The 21,972-nt window shown below is 40.5% G+C and overlaps 1 protein-coding gene across 2 annotated transcripts in view; it reads left to right on the top strand.

Annotated features, from left to right (window-relative positions):
- The window catches only part of RDX (radixin), an 80,577-nt gene that overhangs the window by 52,472 nt on the left and 6,133 nt on the right, over positions 1-21,972 (top strand). The window contains exons 12-13 of one of the 2 annotated variants that reach the window (XM_012808171.2): positions 197-439; positions 1,626-1,786. In XM_012808171.2, coding sequence (XP_012663625.1) covers positions 197-439; positions 1,626-1,786 — 404 coding nt within the window. Of the gene's footprint in view, positions 1-196; positions 440-1,625; positions 4,214-21,972 lie in introns of those variants that run through there. The other variant, XM_012808170.2, reaches the window with a different exon arrangement.

The following is a 21,972-nucleotide window of genomic DNA, read 5'->3' as shown; positions in this document are numbered from 1 at the left end:
GTTGAGCTATAGGCGCCGAGCCTAAATGTTTATCTTTCCTACCTGCTGGCATTCTTTGAGAAAAATAGATCTTTCATCAATAGGGCCTATTTTCATTACCTTGAAATAGAGTTTCTGTTAGAAAGGCATGGTAATTGGATTTTTGTAAATTAACAATTTTTAAAGTAAATTACTCAAACTTATTTTTAATGTTTAGGCTTTTGCAGCCCAGGAAGACTTGGAAAAAACCAAAGAAGAGTTAAAAACTGTGATGTCTGCCCCTCCTCCGCCTCCACCTCCACCAGTCATTCCGCCAACAGAAAATGACCATGATGAGCATGATGAGAATAATGCCGAGGCCAGTGCTGAGTTACTGAACGAAGGGGTGATGAACCACAGGAGTGAGGAGGAACGGGTGACAGAGACACAGAAGAATGAGCGTGTTAAGAAGCAACTCCAGGTATGTAAAATTTGCAGTTGCATGCACATTTAAAATGCAATTCACTTTTTCCCATCCAAGACAAACTCATTTAAATAGAAGAGGATTCTGAAGAAGCCTTGTGATTGGTTTGTGCATGAGTAGCCGACAGTCATGCCATTTCATTTCTTGTATTGCACGGCCCCATTAGCAAATGTCTGTTAGCTTTTTGTAATCGGACCTTAACCTAAGGAGTGATCTAATTACAGCTTGATCCATTTCAAAAGGTAGAAAGTATTCTAATGCCTTGTAAGAAACAAATGAATTTAGTTTTGAAACTGTAAAATGTACATCGAAAGTCAATGATACGGAATAGACTGCGTTTAAGATACTACATACTCTACATACTCGTCTTTTTGTTTTTTTTTTTTGAGACAGAGTCTCAATTTGTCACCTTTGGTAGAGTGCTGGGGCATCATAGCTCACAGTAACCTCAGACTCTTGGATTCAAGTGATCCTCCTGCTTGAGCCTCCCAAGTAGCTGGGAATACAGGAGTCCACCACAACACCTGCCTATTTTTAGAAATGGGGTCTCCCTCTTGCTGAGGCTGTTCTCAAACTCCTGAGTTTAGGCAATCCATTCGCCCCAGCTTTCCAGAGTGCTGAGATTACAGGTGTGAGCCAGCATGCCCGGCTTCTCTTACTCAGATTTTATAAGGGCAAAAGGCAGTTTATCAAATGCACATACTTGGATCAAAATAGGGAATTTAAATGTTATGAGAGCTTTATTCTTGCTAAGTTATCTAATACTTTAACTGGTGAATCTTTATTAGTAAAGGAAAATGAGGTGATATTTGCAATAAATATTTGTATATTAAGACTTTGAAGAAAGTTTCTCTCAAGTGTACATTTTAGATCTTGTAGTGACAGTGAACTTGGCTCCATTGAACTTTTTTGTAAGTCATTTCAAGTATTTGATGAGAAAGTTAAGAAAATTTAAAACAATATGCAAAATATCATGGTGGTTGAAGGTAGATATGAAAGGCCTTCCTCCCTATTGTCATCACTGTTACTAAAACAGTTCAAAGAAAAAAGTTTCACAGTGGAAATTTTAATGTATTAAAAACTCAAGAGATTTGACACGTGTGTATGAATCTTTAAACCGTTTTCATAATATTTTTTAAACCTGAGAAAAATAATAGTCATACTTTTTATTTTTTAAATACAGGCATTAAGTTCAGAACTAGCCCAAGCCAGAGATGAAACCAAGAAAACCCAGAACGATGTTCTCCACGCTGAGAACGTGAAAGCAGGCCGCGATAAGTACAAGACGCTGCGGCAGATTCGCCAAGGCAACACCAAGCAGCGCATCGACGAGTTTGAAGCAATGTGAGCGCTGGTACTTTGCATACATGCTCTTCATAGGCTGAACCACCAGCAGAGAAAAGCAGGCCTTTGCAGATGTGATGGAATGCACCCACCTTGCCAAAGCACTTGTATCGGTTTGACTGTGGTGGCTAAAAGACAAATTTCAGGGGCGCACGTCGACTTAAGGCAGTGTGATGTCATGCTTGGTTTTCATTTTCCTTTGTGTCAGGGAATAGAGAATGGTGTTTCATCACCTCCCTTCACACTTTTTCACTTTCCATTTTTTTTTTTCTGTTGAAACTTAACACTAATGATCATGTATGACAAATATGTATGTTTGGTTGAGCACTTTGTACATGTTAAAGGATAATGGTGAATGTTTTAATGAGTGTTTCCCTTGCCCCTGCCGTGTTTAACCTGCACATACGTCCACATTCTCGCTCACCCACATGTCCTCTGTGTGCTCATCTCATGTCCTGCCGTGCTGTGGCCACAGTTCTGCTCTCATACAGATCAGGCAGTGTCTGAATGACGGCAGGGAGCAGAGTGGACAGTCTCTGATCATTGTGTAGAAGATGGCTATGAATCATGCAAGAGACTAGAACATTTCATAGTATAGTACAATTGGCTGTTACTTATTTTTAAATCCCAATTATTGGATATTTAATATTTACTTAACTGCAGTCATCTTTGATCGCTAAACTGATTGGTGTTTCATATCCTATAATCACATGACAGTTTTCTTTGCTTGCCGATTCACAGAGGCATAGACAGCAGGCAGCAGTTCTCCTGGAGAATTTACTGATAAAAGTCTCTGAAAGATTTTAAAGAGTTTTGCTTTTTCATAGATTGTCTTAGAAAAACAAATGATTAATAAAAGAAAGTGCACATTTGTTGGTAATTGATTTTAATCATTTAAAAAACACTTGGCCTTTCTGGAATGGCGGCTTAGAAAACTAACAGTCCCAAAAGGGGACAGTAATACTACCTCACTACTACACCTGTGATGACTGGTGGTTAAGACGCAGTGGAGTATGTAAGCCGTATGTTTTATAATTCATAGTAATAGTCTCAATTATGCAGGAATATGTTTGAAATTTCATTTTTCTTTGGAATATCTTGGAGTCTGCCCTTTTTTCTGAGGCTGCCTAAATTTTTAGCTGCCTTTTTGTTGACTCAATCTGGGGACTCTGATTCATATCAAAATTGTAAGCTCTCCCTAGTATGCTGTCTTCCTGGAGGGGTGTTGTATGGCTGAGGAAAGGGGTGTGTGGGTGTGTGGGTGTGTGTGTGTGTATGGGGTGGTAGGGCAGGGAGAGAGAGATGTTATTCTTGTAGCATATGAAGACTTTCCCTTCATTTCTTGATAGATTAACTATATAATCATTTTAGTGTCTTTGGTTTCTAAATCACTGTGCTTAATTTTTTCAGTCTCTAACTAAAAATACTTAAATTTGGTTAATCCTATTTTAGAAATTATAATTTTAGTTTATATTAATTTCAATTAAATCTTACTGAAGAAATCTTTCCAGGTAGAAAGATGTTCTAAAATATTCCATGTTCTAATATTTTCTTTGTTGTGAGACACCTAGATTTGGAGATGTGGAAAGCCTTGTTTTCTCTGTGTGGTTCAGCTACTTCCCATTTGGTATTATGCACTCAAATTTATATTTGTCTATTAAAATTGCCATTTTATTAAATATTTTTCATGCACAATAGATGTAAGTTGTGTCTGAAAATATCTCTTTGTGCTTTTTTGATTTTGCTGACTTTAAAAGGATTAATCTGGGCAGACCATTATACAAAGGAAAGGTTGCATTTAATATATTTTTTGGAGTTTGTAGGACAAAAGATAACTGGTTAGCCTTGAAGTGACTGTTGTACTTTGGTTGTGCACAAGCTTCAAAACCCTACAGAAGGAAATGCTTATTCCTTCCTGTGGTACGTTACAGGAAGTGATGGTGGACCCTGCTATTCATGCTTTCAAACATAAGTGTTCACCTTAAGCAGTTGCCATAAGAAGTGAAAAACCTGCATTTCCAGTGGATTTTTATTAATTTTCCTCATTTTGAGTTGTGTGCCCTACCATTGCTACATCAGTTTAATACAGTGTTGAAAAATTACCAGTTATATTTGCTGTTTATAATCTATTTGTAGATTAGGATTGAAATGGATTTGATCCATTTTTAAAGATGTGTGAATTTTTCTAAACAAGAACAACCATTTGCAATATGGGTCTTCATAAGGATTAAATCAATTATAACTTTTATCATAGCAGTTGAGAGCACATGTTCATATAGCAATGTAAAAATGCACTAATGAGTATTTGGTAAATACCAACAGGCTTTTGCCATTAGCACACTTTGTGTTGTACAATTAAGTTACAGTTACATCTCTAATTTTGGACGATATTCATTGGTCAACAATAAAGTGACAAAAGCTCATGCCTTTGAGGTCCACTGTTTTTCTTTGACATGGATTTCTTGCATATTTCCTGAAAATTATAATCTGTCAGAGCCATAAATCATCACATCTTAAATAGGAAGTGGATAGGAACAATTTTCAAATCCTCATAGATTTACTCTTTTCCCTAAATTATACCTCTGTTGGTATAGAAGTCATAGTGATCACTCATTTTGTGGAAAAATTAAATCACTAAATTGACTTTCTTGACATCAGAATGTAATTTAGGGTCCCAATCGTTGTTTTATTATGGAGTATTTAGTTTCTTTTTCCTGAGGGAGATGATAAGTTTCTTGTCATTGATTCATCTCACTATTAAAATTTTAATACTCTTTAAAGAACTACATGTTAAGTGCATTTATCTAAATATATTTTTTATTGTAAAGCTGTTACAGGGCAATTACCATAAACCTAGAAGTTGATTGCTTTTTCAAAACTTCTTACTAATTTTTAACATGATTCTTAAGTGATAAATCTATTCTAAAAATAGTAAAAGGCAGAAATCTTCTTTGTTTATAGTAATATTTACCTATTATTTCTATTCTCAAAGGCTGATAATGATTTCTTTACTCCTGTCAGAAAAGGGAACTTTATATAACATTTTACTGTATTTCTAATTAGAGATTTAAGAATTAGAATTGCCATTAATAAAGTTATCTTGATTATCATTAAAGTCTTCATTATTAGTGTGATTTTTTAAAATATTTCCCTTCACTTTGTCTTAATTTTGTTCACTGTATTAATTAAATGCTTTTTAGAAATAAACTTTTTAAATCCCATTTTATGTAGGCATAGTAAAAACAATCTTTTTCAAACTTTAATCTCAAAACTAAGTATAAAGAATTATTAACTTTAGCATTAAGATACTGAACTGATAAGTAAACGAAAGCCTAGTATCGTTGGTAGGAATGAGGAAAAACAGATAAATGCGGGTCAGATTTCTCTCTTCAAGTTTGTCATCAATGAACAGAACTTGACCATTTTCTTATTTTGTACCTTCATTCATTTTTTAGATTAAAAGATAATTACCAAATATTCTAGTGTGGTCTATCATGTGAAATGACAGTCTCCTAGCACTTTAAAAAAGATTGGTGTATTCTGCACGTGTTTTTGATAAATTCAGAAAAGGCTAAGCCAGTCGACCCCTCACCTTCTACACTGGTGGCAGGAAACCCCGGCCCACACTAATGCTCCTCATGTCAGAGCTTATCTCATTCTTCTCCTTGGCTCTTCCAATTAAATAACTTAACCTCCCATTTGTCCTTGGCAAGCCATCTCCTTAATACGTCTGTCAAGATTTTAAGAGCTGCCGTGTTCCCTGTGGAAAGATCGTGACTCCTTGATTGCTCCTCACTACCTTGTCCTTAAACTCTGAGGACAGAATTTGGAGTCACATACCATTGTTTCTTGCAGTATTTTAATGTTACGGATTTTTACTAAGACAGTAACACATCCTGTGTGTTAAGGTTTCTGTTTTGGCAGTGGGGACCCCTAGCTACTCAGAGGCTCCAGGTTCTTATTTAATGATCTTCATTTAGCCAGTAATCTTTTTTTCTTTTTTTCCTTTTTTTTTTGAGACAGAGTCTCATTATGTTGCCCTTTGGTAGAGTGCTGTGGCATCATAGCTCACAGCAGCCTCCAACTCTTGGGCTTAAGCAATTCTCTTGCCTCAGCCTCCCAGTAGCTGGGACTATAGGCACCCGCCACAATGCCCAGCTATTTTTTTTTATTGTTGTTGTAGTAGTTGTAGTTGTCATTGTTTGGCAGGCCCTGGGCTGGGGTTGAACCTGCCAGCTGTGATGTATGTGGCTGGTGCCCTAGCTACTGAGCTATAGGCACTGAGCCTAGCCAGTAATTTTTATGAAGTGTCTGCTATATTCAAAGACTTAGGAGCAAGATTAAAATGACTGTGACCCTTTATTTTGGCCTATGTGAAGATGTGGAAATTCAAATATTAAGTTATCTCAGCTTGTAGATCATTGGCATTTATTGCAATATCATTTCTTCCAAAACAGCAGGGCTGTACTGTTGATTCATGTCGTTTGTAGGCCCAGATTCCTCCGTGCTTACCGCCAGCCAATTGCTTCCATTTGTGCAGTTTGTTATTTTTAGTTACCCTGTTCTAATTGTTTCTTGCTTTTATTTAATGATCATTTCAAATTTTGGATTCTTTTTTGTTTTTTTGTTATTTTTTCAGTTTTTGGCCAGGGCCAGGTTTGAACCCGCCACCTCCCATATATGGGGCCAGCGCCCTACTCCTTTGAGCCACAGGTGCTGCCCTTTAGATTCATTTTGATCTTTATGTATGTTTTTAATTTGCTTCTAAAAATAGTGAATACTGGTTTTAGTTTTTCTTTACTAAATAAAGCCACATATCCATCTCCCCTAGTAATAATGGGATTCTGAGTTTCTGAGATTATTTATGTGACTATCCTTGGAAAAGTTCCTTTTGATAAAACATAGATTATTATGTGAAATTCTTACACTGTGTTAGTAACGTGTGCCACGATAGCCCTGTTATTCCAACTTAAGATGTTTTATCTGATTTTAGACCTAGAAATATATATATTTCTTGGAATCATTTTCTCTCCCTCTGCTTTTATTAATACAGGAGTCTGTGAAATTCAAGCTTAGCATTGAATCCTACGTGCCATTGTTCGATTTATTAATACTTTACAATTTTAGCTGTCTTGTCTGAGTGGTAACAATGATGAGATGAAGGGCACTACACAAATGAGGAGTATCAGTCATAGCAGAACCAGGGACCGATGGAGAAGATGAATCCGCAGCCCAGGTTTCTTGAGTGTGCTTGTTTCTGATAAATTATTTTCATCTTATAGGCCAAATTTTAAACATTGCTTAATAAAAATGTCCTAAGAGATAGTCTCTAATTTTAAAGGTTTTTCTAACTTTGTAGGGAGACTTTTTTTTTTTTTGGCAGTTTTTGGCCGGGGCTGGGTTTGAACCCGCCACATCCGGCATATGCGGTCAGTGCCCTACTCCTTTGAGCCACAGGTGCTGCCCAGGAAGACTCATTTTATATCCAACTGACAAACCAGTATAATAATTAGTAATATCTATATTAAATATTGAGAAGATTAATGGAGTTAACGTTTAGTTGAACCCTCATTTTTTTAAGTGTAAAATATACATAACAAAGTCTACCGTCTTAACCGTTTTCAGAGATACAGTTAGTGGCATTCAGCACATTCACATGTCCCGTGACCATTTCCATCGTCTGTCCCCAGAACGTTCTCATCGTCACAAACTGACACACCGCACCCGTTAAGCAGCAACTCCCTGGTTCTTCCGCCTCCCAGGCCTCCTAATCACTGTCTCTGAATTTGGCGTTTTGAGGGCCTCATAAAAGCGAACTTATACAATACTTGTCCTTTTGTGTCTGGTTTATTTCGCTTAGTGTAACTTTTTCGAGGTTTATCCGTGTTGGAGCATGTATCAGGGTTTTTTTAATCTTGAATGCCAAATATGCCATTGTGTGTCTGCCGCATTTTGTGGATCCATTCATCAGTCGTGGACGTTTGGGTTGTTTTCTACCTTTGACTAGTGACTATGCTACTGTGAGCACTGGCGGACACACATCTGTTAGATTTCCTGCTTTCAGCTCTTTGGGGTGCATACCCAGAAATGGAATTTCTGGATTTGATGGGAAATCTATGTTTAATTTCCATACAACTGCATCATTTTTATGTTCCCACCAGCAGTGCACGGGGGTTCTGATTTTTCCACAGTCTGACTAATAATTGGTATTTCTGGGCTTGAGTTTGCTTGCTTGATTTTGACAATCACCATCTTAATGGTGAAGTGGCGTCTCGTGGGTTTGATTTGCATTTTCCTGTTTTGTATAATATGTTATCTTTGGAGAAATGTCTATTCAAAGTTTACTTATTTTTTGTTGTTGAGTTTTAGAAATTCTTTATATTTAAAATTCAAGATTTATTTATTTATTTATTTTTGAGACAGAACCTCAAGCTACCCTCCTGGGTAGAGTGCTGTGGCATCACAGCTCACAGCAACCTCTAACTCCTGGACTCAAGCAAATCTCCTGCCTCAGCCTCCCAAGTAGCTGGGACCACAGGCGCCTGCCATAGTGCCCGGCTATTTTTTAGTTGCAGCCATCATTACTGTTTGGCGGGCCCGGGCTGGATTCCAACCTGCCACCTTAGGTGTATGTGGCTGGCTCCTTTGCCACTTGAGCCACAGGCGCCGAGCCAGAATTCAGGTTACTAATCCCTTCTTGGATATGAGTTACAAGTATGTTCTCACATTGTGGGTTGCCTTTTCGCTCTTTCTTTAGTTTTTTAGAAACATAAGCTCACTGTTGCTCAGGGTGGAGTACAATGGCACAATCATAGCTCACTACAGCCTTGAACACTCAGTGATCCTGGATTCAATGATCCTCCTGCCTTGGCCTCCTGAATAGTTGGCACTATAGGTGCATGCCACCCCACCTGGCTAATTTTTAAATAGCTAATTGTAGAGATGGGGTCTCACTGTGTAGTCCAGGTTGGTCTCAAAGTCCTGGATTCCAGCAAGCCTCCTGCATCAATCTCCCAAGTAGCTGGGACAGCAGGCATGAGCCACCAGACTTGGCTCCTTTTTCATTCTAGCAAATGTTCTTTGCTGCACAAAAATTTTTGATTCTGTTTGAAGTCCAGTTTAGTTTTTCTTTTGTTGCACTTTTGTTTTTTTTTTAAAGAGGAAAATAGTTTTTATGAACTTACTACAAGAGCAAAGAGATAAAATGTATAGTGGTTAAGGTCTCTAGATTCTACAGAGATCAAAAGTAAATAGAAGATAGAATGTGAGTCACTGCACGGACTATCGTGTGGTAAAGCTGGAATGGTTGGACCAGGAATTTATGGAGCCTTGAATCCTGTGTTAAAGTAGTTTCGTGTGATTTGGGGACAGCTGGTGGCTTTTGGAAGGCACAGCTACAGAACATTAACTAAACCTTGCTCAAGAAAGGAAATTGATGTTTCTGTGTAAAGCGCACCACAAAGTACAGAGAGTAAAGGAAGCGTGATGAGAAGCTGTGGCCTGGGAGTGAATTGCACTGCCGCCTTCTAAGAGAATTGGAAGGAAATGTCTAGATGTAGTCTGCTCGCATGTGTTACTGTTCTCGTTTGAAGTAATATTCTTTTCTGGACTTACCTTCTAGGTGACCCCTGTTGGGACACTTGATACTTAGGTTTCTATTCTTTCATTCATGAAGTTTTGAGAATAGGTTCTTCAGTGGCACCTAACAACTAGAACTTAAGGACATCCACAAACAAGTGCATTAAGTTCTGAGTTCTAATTCCAGGTCTTACTCTCTCATACTCTAGTTTTTGTAACTGATTCTGTAATTCTGACTCAGATTGTCTGTTTCAGGGTATTTCACTGGAATCAGATTATGGACGCTTCTAGATGCACAATCTTCCCCAAACGAAAATGCCCAGCCAAGGGTTAATAGATGTGTATTTTTGAATAATGAAAACTAGTAACTAAGAGTCCTGCTCTTACCAGCGATTCTGTCATGCTCCTTTTTGCTCTCAGAGGATCCTAATAATGGATAACTGGAGGATACTTGATTTTTTCCCAAAGAAGTTAGAAAAGTAGATCTTAACCAAAACACAACTCAGTGAAGATTATCTTAGAGCATACAGACACAATTATTTACTGTCTGTGGCAGCTTTGAACAGCTCACTTTGAAATTTTCTATGTTTTTTTTTTTTAAGTTGAGAAGCCTTGGATTGTACCTATCCACTTAGCTTCTGCTAGCCTTGTATGATTGGAGTCGAGTGTTGATGCTAATGATACCTCAGACGAGTGTCCTCTTAATTTTGTTTCCCCAGACAATTTCTAATATAATCCACTTCTCAATTTTTAGGCCGTAAGTGTTTTTGAATATAGGTAGATATCTTCTGGTAATCTAAGTTACAACCAGATGGCTTTCTCCCACTAACTTTGAAACATATATAAGGCCTTATTTTAGCATACAGGTTTAATATAGAGTATTGCGACTTTTTAATTTGTGTATTTTAAAAGCACTTTAAATCGAAAGAAAATCTTTCCATGTATACAAAAGTAAGTCATAATTCAGTCTGTCTACTTTTAGTTATTCCATGAATATATGTAATTGTACTTGACAGTCGTTCACTGGGGTTTCTTAAAACTTTTAGGTTCGTCAAAGTACCTGTCACTTGTTTTCAAGAAATAACATCATTTAAAAGTAGCTGATCATAAGTTTGAAAAGTGTTTTTGTGATGGGTGCAAAGTAAAATCAAATGACTATCATTTAGTAATTTATATGCATTCTCAAAATAATCTGAGAGAATATCTCCATTTTGTAAAAACTTCGTACCAGACAATATAAGACCTGGCATTAGAACCCAGAACCTAACCCTCTGGACGTAGTTTAATATACTAAGCACACTGATTCTAGTATAAGCTGATACTTAAAATCAATTTGGGAGACAGAGGCTGTATCCAAGGTTTTGTATAAAATAAATGTATCCATTGAAAAAGTAGTTTTGCATCGTTAGAGGAAGGTACTGATTGGTATGAACGTTTGTGAAATATACTCAAGCATTAGAAGGACCGTAGGCGAATGTCTTCTTGATCACTCGTGTGACGTGTACAGGTAGGAAAATGTTCTCTGCCACCTCTTACTTTGAGCCATTATGCTTTAGTTCTTAGACATTTAAAAGGCTTTCAATGTAATGGTATTATGAAAGGAATGCTGAAATGGGAGATAAGGAAGTGCGGCCTTTATTCCCTTTTCTATAAAATATGTATGAGTGTGCACTCAGAGTCCTGCAGTGATTGGCAGAGCAGTCGCTGCTGTGTGTTTGTGCAAAGCCCTATGAGAGACCGAGAAGATTCTGTGATGCTCTCAAGGGAATTAGGAAGTCAGAGAGTTAAGAGTGGACTCCAATTAATGCATAGAAAGTAAAGTATAAGGGCCAGAATAAAAATGGAGATAAAAGGTGCAGAAATTAGAGAAATGAGAGGTGACTTCGTTCAACTTCAGGCCACTTTATTATTATTTTCTGTCCTCACTATTAATCTTGGCAGATGGGCCCCTTTAATTCATTGCTTAGTCATGTGATATTTCTTTCTGAAGTCAAGAAAATGTCCTTGGATTTTAGAGCTCAAGTTTTAGATCAAATATTGTCCTTGTGCCTGTGAGCTTTGACCTTAGTTCTTAAGTGATTTGGGGGGTGTAGATTTTGGGGGGATATGGCCTACGTTTTTTTGAAAGTGCTGATAGCGCGTGGTAATCAGAAGAAACATCAGTCTTCAGTGCACTTGTCTGTGGTCTCCCCCCTGCCTCTTCCCTGAGAGTCATGCTGAATTTTACATTTGTGTGCTAGTGAGTCTCAGATGGGCTCAGCCTGTAGTGGTCACCATCTTCCCATCACTCTTTCAGCCGCTCCGTCTGCTGAGCTCTGACCCCGGCCAGCTGTTTGTTCACAGTTGTTCTGGGCATGTTTGGAAACTGTGAGTAGTCAAGTTACAGACTTGGTCAACCTCAATGCAGGGATCCTTTCCCAAATTCTCCTGCCTTTTTGACGAATGTTTTATTTTGTTTTTAAATAGATGTTTAAATCCAGGGTGTTTTTAAATTTTTTTAAGTATCAGAACATTAGGGGGTACACATGTTTTGGGTACATACTTTATTTTTGTACAGATTGTGTCAGAGTTCTACACGTAACTTTGCCCTTCATACAGATGGTCTGCACTGTACCCAATAGCTGAGAATTTACCACCACCACCCCCCAGTTTGATTTCCATTGAAATTTATTTACTTCCGTATGTGCCCTTAAGTGGCAGTCAATCGTTGTAACTCGGTATTGAGTACGTGTGTCCGTTTCCATTCTTGTGATGTTTCACTTAGAAGAACGGCTTCTAGTTCCCCCCAGGTTGTCCCCAAAGCTACTACATTACCCAGCCTGAGCAAGGGTGGGACCTCATCTCTACTAAAAAAAAAAAAAAAAAAACCAGAAAAACTATTTTATATAGGGATACATATTTTTATAGAAAAGGGAATAAAAGTCACACCTTCGTATCTGCATGTCAGCATCCCTTTCATAATATCATTACATTGAAAGGCTTTTGAAATAGGATAGCAAGGCATTGTGGCGGGTGCCTATCGTCCTAGCTACTCGGGAGGCTGAGGCAAGAGGATGGCTCAAGCCCAGGCGTTTGAGGTTGCTGTGAGCTGTGGGGCCACGGAAGGCTACCCAGGGTGACAAAGTGAGACTCTCAAAAGAAAAAAAAAAACACTAGATTGCCATTTTTTTAATGGCTGAATAGTACTCCATACTATGCATATACATTTTTAGATCCAGGCTTTTATCAGAGTGCATTAGCTACATAGTCTGATGGGTGTGCAGAGAGCCTGGGCTAGATGTGAGGCAAGAGGCATGAGTTTTGGGTCCCACACTGGGTTTGAATCCTGCCTGGCCATTTCAGCTCTGTGACCTTGGGAGTCCACCCAGCTGCTGTAGCCTAAATTTTCTTTTCTATGTAAGGGGTGACGCTGATGTCCTTGTGAGCAGTGACCGTAATAATGAACATGGGATACTGTGTTGACAGCTTCTGGCATATGGAAGGTGTTAATAGTGACTTCTGTCATTTTGTCTTTCATAATAGTTTTGTTCATCTGTCAGCATCGTGCCAGTTGCTATTTGTATACAAATCCTTCGGATTCCGTTTTTAATGCCTTTTGTTTGCCCTGTAAGGATTTTACCTGTGATTCTCAGAAGGCATTGCGCCACCTGTTTGTTACCAGGCCCCGTGCTAAGTCTACAGAGATAAAAACCACGAGGTCTGTCCTGTGTAGTGAAGAGTTCATAGTTTTCTTCCAGTAGATAAAGGTTCCCGGGCGTTTGTGTGCTATGAGTTCAGTGTCCCTCCTCCGCCTCTCACCGCTGCAGCTTCCCAGGCCGCAGTCGGAGCTCTTAGTGACTTTCCCAGTGTTTCTGCTTTAAATATGCTGGAAATGCTCAGGGCTCCACCTCCCGCTTCATCCTGGACTTCAGCTGTCCCCGTCCAGCCCTGCACACGCCCTCTCCATGTCGGTCTAGTGAGCATCTCACACCCACCTCTCACCACACGGGACTCCCCTCCTGAAACACGCTCCTGCTTCAGTGACTGGCAAGTCCCTCCTTCTAGTTAGTTAGGCCCAAACCTCGATCACATCTGTGACTCCATTTTTCTCATAACCAGCAGCCAGTCCAGTCTCAGATCTGTTGGCCCAGCATTCAGAACATGGTACATGTCCCTCCTCCACAGCCCGGTGCCCTGGGCCACCCAAATGGCCTCTGTGCCATTAAGACCTCTGTGCCTTAATTTCTCCCTTGCTGTTTTACAGTCTTTTAAGATGGCAACAGGTAAGTCAGGTCATGTTACTGACACTCAAAAGTCTCTAGAGGCTTCTCCTCACCTCAGAGGAGAAGCATGTTCTCTGCAGCAGCCTGTCCACGGCCACCATCTGTCCCTTGTCGCAGCTCTTGAGCCCCATCTGCTGATTTCTCCTCCTCATTACGCTGACGTCGTCACACTCACCCCTTTGTTACTCTGTAAACCATCAGTCCAGCCGTTACTCAGCTCAGAATGCTTCCCTGGGATTTACTCCCTTGCCCCCTCCGGGATTTTGCTTAAATGTAACCTAGTGAGGTTTTCTTTTCTATCCTATTTAAAATTGCACCTTCCTCAGGATTCCTTACCCGTTCATTTTCTTTTTTTTTTTTTTTTTTTTTTTTGAGACAGAGCCTCAAGCTGTCCCCCTGGGCAGAGTGCCGTGGCATTACAGCTCACAGCAACCTCCAACTCCTGGGCTCAAGCGAGTCTCCTGCCTCCGCCTCCCAAGTAGCTGGGACCACAGGCGCCCGCCACAACGCCCGGCCATTTTTTTTCTGGTTGCAGCCGTCATTGTTGTTTGGCGGGTCCGGGCTGGGGACTCGAACCCGCCACCTTAGGTGTACGTGGCTGGCGCCCTAGCCGGTTGAGCTATAGGCACTGAGCCCATTTTCTTTTTCTCTATAGCACTTACCATCTAGCATGCTGCATATCTTACCTATCATTTGAGGACATAGGTATTTAAAACGTGTCATTTTCTTGTTAATTGCCTATGTCCTCCACTAGGACGTAAGCTCCCCAGGAGGGCAGGGATTTTACACGGTGTGTGCTCAGTGCGGGGAGAGCAGTGCCTGGATCCTGGGATGCTCAGTGTTTGTTAAATGAACAGACAGATGGGTTCCGGGAGCTTAGCAGAAAGGCACGTGGCATGGCCCTTCCCTTTCTTAGGGAAAGCTTCCTGCAGGAGATACCCCCTAAGCCACACCTTTCGGGCTGACTTGGTCTTACTTGGAGGCGAGGGCAGGAGCGGATATGCAAGTACATCAAGGCACAGAAAGACGTGGCCTGTGCTGGAGCAGCCCACTTGTGTGCAAAACGTGGACAGTTGGAGAGTCAGGTGGTGCCACGAGATCCTAGAGGACTGACGCGGGTTTGGGTGCACCTGTGACATCATCTCTGGGCCATTCGAGTTTGGGACAATTTGCTGGTAGAATGTCAGATGAGACTTGCCAAGGGGAAGGCGTAAGGACAGACACAGCGGTTTGCACCAGCTTGAGGCACTGCCAGAGCCAGAGGAGTGTGGTCAGGAGAGCCTCAAACAGGACACAAAGTTGGATAGTGTGTGACCAACAGTGCCACACGGAAGAGCGAGGTCTGGTACAATATTTAAAATGTACACTGGTTTTGTCAACAAGAAAATTATTGAAAAGAGCAATTTTTCTGGAATTAGAATACCACTTAGCTTAACTGTGCAGTGTCTTCTGGAAAGTGTTTTCCGCAGACCTACATAACATTCTTATGCGCCAAAGAGCAGGAAAATGCTCTCTCTAGCCGTGTCCTCTGCCAAGCTCAGACATCCAAAGCTGGCAGGCCTGGGCGTGAAGCCCACTCTGCATCCTGCTCAAGGCCGGGGGACGATGCCCAGTGAAGGGAGACTCAGCTCCCATGTTTACCATCCAGAGTAGATCTGTTCCGTGTGGCACTTAGCTGATCTCATCCGTTCAAATAATGTTCTTTATTCATTAAACAGTTACTGATGCCTGAAATTAAGCTCTGAGTGTCCACAGATAATTTAGTACATCCTCTAGAGCAGTGGTTCTCAACCTTCCTAATGCCGCGGTTCCTGTGGGTCAGGACCCACAGATTGAGAACCGCTGCTCTAGAGGGAGGAGGAAGAAACAGAAAAGTTAAATAATCATGACAGTGAAACGAGTACACAGCCTACGAAGGGCTGGGCGGGACCCACCTCTTGCTGACATCAGCACAGCTGAAGAAGTTTCTGTAGCTGTTAGCAGTTACCTTGGGGGGAGCATCTCGGCAGATGTGTGGTTCACACAGGGGTCCTAGAGTGCAGCTTAGGTGCAATTGCCATTGCTAGAACCAGGGGCACCAGCTCTGTACGCAGGGATGGTCTGAGACTGAGGCAGGGCCAGCTGAGTATGGGGCAGTGCTGAAGGCTGCCCTGGGCTGTCAGCTGGGAAGGTACTTGCAACTTGGGTTACTTTCCTCAGGAGAGGTTAGGGAGGACTTCATGTATGTTCTATAGCTGCTAAGGAATTTTGGGTGGGAAGAGTCCTTTAATTTATTCATTCAAATGCAGTCGGATCTCTGTAAGATGACCACCCAAGGGACTGTAACAAACTGGTCAACATACGGAGGTGGTCAGCACAAGGAGCTAGGCCTGCTGTGCTGATACGTACCTGTGGTGCTTGTCCAGTCTATGAAAAGTAGATCAGCTTCAGGAGGTGGTCAGCTATGGAGGTTCTACTGTATTTCAGTGACTAGTGCCGGCCAGCCACCGTGTCCTAGTCAATTGGAATTTCTATGAAGTAGTTTTCAAAAAGAACTGAAGACTAAGTTCTTGCCCTAATGAACTGACTCTCTGTAGGAAATACAAAAACACCAGTAAGAAGAATTAAAAAGAGGCAAAATCTCCATGGTCTTTTATGTTAAAAAAGACAAATTATAGTATCAGGTTGAGTCATCTTAAATTGCCAATATTCAACCATTCTTAATTATAAAAGCAATTATTTTAGCCACTTAAAACTATGAAAGACACGGGGGTTGAGTTAGAATAAACATGATCAGGGACCAGAGGGTCAGAAAAAGTCTCCGTGAGGAGGTGGCCTGTGAGTTGCCTTGAAGGGCAGGAGCCTGGCTTCCCTTGGCTTCCCTTCAGCCTCTATTTAAATCAAGTTGGTAGATGCCCAGGCTGGAGAGAGAAAATGAGTGCAGGTGGCCTGGGAACCGCTCTGTCCAGGAGTCTCCTGCCCGCCGGCACAGATGCAGTAGGCCCAGTGTTGCTGGACCTTCGGATCTTCCCAGAGAAGCCAGAAGATGGCTTTTGAAGGAGAGCATTTTAAGATACTATAGAATTCAAATATAAAGTTTATGTGAAGTCACCCAAATTTTACATGTCAGCTATTTCAAAACTTTCCAAAAGAAATTTGCAAGCTGAACAAGTTGTATGTGCCCACGCACAGGAGCCCACTGGGCACCAACTCATGGTCTTTAAAGCATTCCAGGTAGAGGGAGCACACGTGGAGTCTGGGAGGCCAGAAAGGGCCTGACTTGTCTAAGGGCCAGGAGGGCAGCGTGTCCAGGGCCGGGTGAGCCTGAGGACAGTGGAATGTGAGATGAAGTGGGAACAGGGCCAGACTGCAGGGTGCTTTCCAAGAAGCCTGCAGGATCCAGGCCAAATGTCCACTGAGTAGTCTGGCCTGGGGACAAAAGCATTGCTGCCATAGTTAAGCTAAAAAAAGGCAAGTGCAGTGGAAGTCAGAGGGACAGAGGGACAGGGGCAGAGTGGGAATGTAGTTTGTACAGAACAAGCTATGTGCCCTGGGGTTTCACGGGCGGCTCCTGTGGAGGAAAGGGCACCTTACCCGCATCCTCACCAAGATCTCTTAAAGGCCACAAGGGCCCTTGAAGGTAAGTGTTATTTTATTTTACCATTTGGCAACCTGGACAAGTGGCAGAGGTCCCGTTTGGATTTTGGGTCTCTTCACAGTAGATGCCCGTGTCCTGTTGACTACACAATACCTTTCCAGTCTCAAGCCAGTCGAGACGTGTTCACAAGCTGTTTGGAGGGTTATTTTATCTCCATAACGCAAAGTGAATGTCTGTTGATTTGGAGGTCAGGGAAGAATGCTTTACGTGGAATGGAGATCAAATCCACAAAACTGGATTGATTCACGTGGGCTAGAAACTCTCACCTGTTCAGACCCTAGTGCTCCATTTTCAAGATGAGATGACCACGGCTTACAAGGTGGAAATATCTGATTGACTCGTAGGGGAAAGAAAGCATTCTTTTCTTTTTAGTGACTGTTAAAGCCCTCAAAACCAAAGGGTATGCTCTTAGATATGCAGATGAAAGTGAAATTGGAGAAGGGAAGATAATTGTGCATACAACAGGCTGTTTTGGACACACGTGGGTGTTGAGTGAAATATTTCAGGAACTCACTGAGCAAAACTCAGTGATGTAAACTGAATTGGGCCGGAGAAAATGCAAGAAGTTGAGGATGAGTGAGAAGGCAGCTCTGGTGAGTTTCAGCGTGAGGAGGAGTGGTGGCAGGAAGGAAGGTGGCCGCAGTGGGTGATCTGGGAAATGATGGCGTCACTGGCGGCGACGGGCGGTCCGCAAGGCAGGCCTCTGCTTAAGTTAGTTTTCAGAATGGAATGTGATACAGTACTTCATGTAAATTCACCAGTGATTCATTGTCACTTATTAGAGTAGTTGAAGAGAGAGAGAAAAAGCACATTGAACATTTCCAGCTGCTCTATCTAGATTGATATGTTTTGTAGATAAAAATAGATCTGATCTGACTTACCTGATGATTCTTTAAATTATTAGATTTTTGCCTATAGAATTAAAATGAAAAGTGCATTTTATTTAAGAGAAAATCACTATAATTGCCCATACAGGGTATTTTGCTTTTGAATTAGTACATTCTAGCTATGAAATTAGAGCAAATGACCTTTCTGAAAAGGTCCAGATACGAAGTATTTTTGACTTTGCAGGTCAAATCTTCTCTATCAAAAGTTAATGTGACTCAGCCATTAGTCTAAAGCAGGCGTAGGTATATATAAATGAATAAGCACACCTGTGTTCTTATGAAACTTTATAGACGCTTATATCTGAATTTCATATGGTTTTCAGATGTCACCAAATATTCTTCCCATGATTTGGAAACAAAATATGTAAAAGTGTTCTTAAATCATGGTCTGTACAAACAAACACAGGTGGGAAGCTGGATTTGGTCCGTGATCTGTAGTTTGCTGATCCCCAAATTGAAGGATTTAAGAAGTCGAAAGAAGTATTTTCTTTCAAGGGCCAGGGATATGGCTTTCTCAGCTCTTTAGACTTTTGATGTGATCCTACCAGGAGTCTTTATTTTGTTGTAATGAAGAGATTTTCTTACACGTCTGAAAAATGGCCAGCAGTTGTTCACAAAACAGCATGCATCAGGATCACCTAGAATCACCTTTACCGCACAGTTTGGAGAGTGCCCTCCCCAGATTTCCCATTCAGTAGGTCTGCCAGGGGCCCGAGAATTTGCATTTGTAACAAGTGCTGCCTGGGACACTTTGAGAATCACTGATGGCAAGCGATGAGAGGACCCAACACTGTACAAATAACAGTGACTTCTTTGACTCAGTGTCCTTAGCGTAACTATTGAGTTCTCTACATGGATGGCTTATTTGAGAACTTTACTATTTGAATGGTACAAAGACCAAAGATAATGGGAATCAAATTTATAACTTCCCTATCTATGGTAGTTATTTTTCCTCCATCATTTTCTGATTTAAACACTTGAAAACTAGAGTGTTCTACAACAGTATTAGGAAAGATACGTGCCTAGGAGAAACACAAATGAGGAATATATAATCTATATACACCACAGGTACTTTCCTATTGGTTTAAAAAGTGGTATATTGCCAGTAACTTTGCCTTTCACGTTCTTCCTCTATCACGTTATCCTTTCCTTTGCTTTTATTATGCACGTTTGTATCCACAAGTGCTAGAAGGTCTAGTTTTGCATGTGTATAAACCACATAAAAAGTTTTAATTTGGGGCGGCACCTGTGACTCAAAGGAATAGGGCACCAACCCCATATGCCGGAGGTGGTGGGTTCAAACCCAGCCCCGGCCAAAAATGGCAAAAAAAAAAAAAAAGCTTTAATTGATTACCCACATGCAGAACCATTTTGACGCAGACAGCTGTAGTTCATTCCCTTTCACTCCTGTGAGTTTATTCATTTTATGAATGTACTATTATTTATCAGGTCTTTTGATGGATATTTAGGATTATTTCTAATGCTTGAAATTATAATCAATATAGCCACAGAATTTTTTTACCTTCTATTCCTGTCTTCTAGAGCATATGATCTGTCACAGAGACCTATGGGGAAAGCACATTTTCAACTTCACTATGTAACCATCAAATAATCTCCCAAAGGCAGGATGCCCCCCTCTTCACCGCACTTGATATTACTAGACTTTTCAAACTCTGCCAGTTTGGTAAGCATAAGATGGTGTCTCATTGTGCTTTTAATCTGCATTTTCTCAGTTACGACTGTGGTTGAGAATTCTTCTTGCATTTCTGAGCCTTTCACATCTCCTCTACTTTGAAATGACTTATCTTGGCTTTTGCCTATTTTTAATTTGCTCATCTTGATCTAATTGATTCAGAACCTTTTCTTAGCTCACCTTTTGGTGGTTACTAACCTTTTGACATTTAAGTGTTTTACAGAGATCTTCTGTGTCGTGTGACTTTGTCTTTTCACTTTTTCATTATTTTTTGATTTGTGGGAATTTTTCCTGTGTGTGTTGTTTAAGAAATTCTTCTCTCACTTAAGATCATGAAAATATATTCTCCTATATTTTCTTGTAAACGTTTGGGTTCTTCTAAAAGTTTTGATTATTTTTACATTTAAATCTTTAGGCTGGGCACAGTGGCCACACTATAATCCTGGCACTTTGGGAGGCTGAGGCTGGAGGATCGCTTAAAGCCAGGAGTTGGGACTCACTTGTGCAAGAGCAAGACCTTGTTTCTACAAAAAATTTTAGCTGAGTGTGGTGGTGCACACCTGTACTCTCAGTTACTTGGGAGGCTGAGAGGTAGGAGTATTACTTGAGCCTGGGAGTTTGAGGCTTTGTTGAGCTATGATGGGTCTAGCCCAGGTGACAGAGCAAGACTCTAACTCAAATAAATAAATGGAAAGAGAAAAACCTTTAGTTCCTCTAGAAATAACTTTTGTGTATGGTATAAAGCATGGATCCAATTTTATTTTTTTCTATTTGGATGACTAGTTGTCTTGACACTTTGAAGATCCATCCATTTCCTCCTGGTCACATTGTCACTTCTTTGTACAAACGCCTCACTCTCCGTTCTGTTCCCTTGATCAGCATGTCATCGCTACGTGAACACCATTCTGTCTTAAATACTGCAGGCTTAGCTTTGTAGCAAGTCTTGATATCTCGTTGAGCTTTCTTTAAAAGTTTCTCCACCTTGTTTTTATGATAAACTCCTGGCCAGTGTTAGTCTTTTGTTATACATACATTTTAGGATTAGTTTAAATTTTATGGACAGAAAAACTGGGAACTTTTTGTTGGAAATGTAGTAATAGGTGAATGTGAGAAGAATTCTATCTGTATAATATTATTATTTTTTCTTTTTTTATGAGACAGAGTCTCCCTATGTCACCCTCGGTAGAGTGCCATGGCGTCACAGCTCACAGCAAGCTCAAACTCCTGGGCTTAAGCAATGCTCTTGCCTCAGCCTCCCCAAGCAGCTGGGACTACAGGTGTCCGTCATAATGCCTGGCTATTTGTTGTTGTCATTGTTGCTTAGATGGCCTGGGCCAGGTTTGAACCCACCAGCCTGAGTGTATGTGGCCAGCACCCTACCCACTGAGCTACGGATGCTGTCTCATATTATTTCTAATCATGAATATGTTAAATATTTCCATTTATTAGTATCTTCCTCAATACATTTTAGTAAAATTGTTGGAATTTTTGCATTAAGATCATGGATTTCTTCAATTAGATGTATCAGGGATTTTGTTTTTTTTGCTATCTTTTGAAGAGTTACATTTGAAAAGTATTTGTGGCTGGTGTAGAGAAATGCAGTTGATTTTTGTTTGCTGACTTTAAATTGAGAAATCTTATTTCTTATTACTATTTGCAAAGTCATTTGGGCTTTCTACATAGTCATCTTCTGAAAATAGGTTTTTAGTGTTTTTTCCCAGTCCAAATATCTTTGATTCTCTTATTGAGTTGACTGGCTAGAATAAGTAGTGTCTCATTTCTGACTTAGGAGGATGCCACTAAGATCTCTAACATTTTGCCATGAAATATTTTTGCTTTAGGTTTTGGTACCAGACTTTTGTTAGACTAATGAAATATATACCTTTCTAAGAGTTTTTTTTTTTTTTTTTTTATTAAAAGGAAGGTTTTTTATCTCTTATTGTTTGGGATTCATTGAGGGTACAAGGAATTAGGTTACACTGATTGCATTTGTTAGATAAAGTCCCTCTTAGAAAGGTTTTAAGGCTCAGCACCTATAGCTAAACCGGCTAAGGCGCCAGCCACGTACACCTAAGGTGGCAGGTTCGAATCCCCAGCCCGGACCCGCCAAACAACAATGATGGCTGCAA

Source organism: Otolemur garnettii, unplaced genomic scaffold (assembly GCF_000181295.1).
Source record: "Otolemur garnettii isolate 467f Iridium unplaced genomic scaffold, OtoGar3 scaffold00086, whole genome shotgun sequence".
NCBI lineage: Eukaryota > Metazoa > Chordata > Mammalia > Primates > Galagidae > Otolemur > Otolemur garnettii.
The sequence above is the reverse complement of the archived record's forward strand: the minus strand, read 5'-3'. Positions and strand labels throughout refer to the sequence as shown.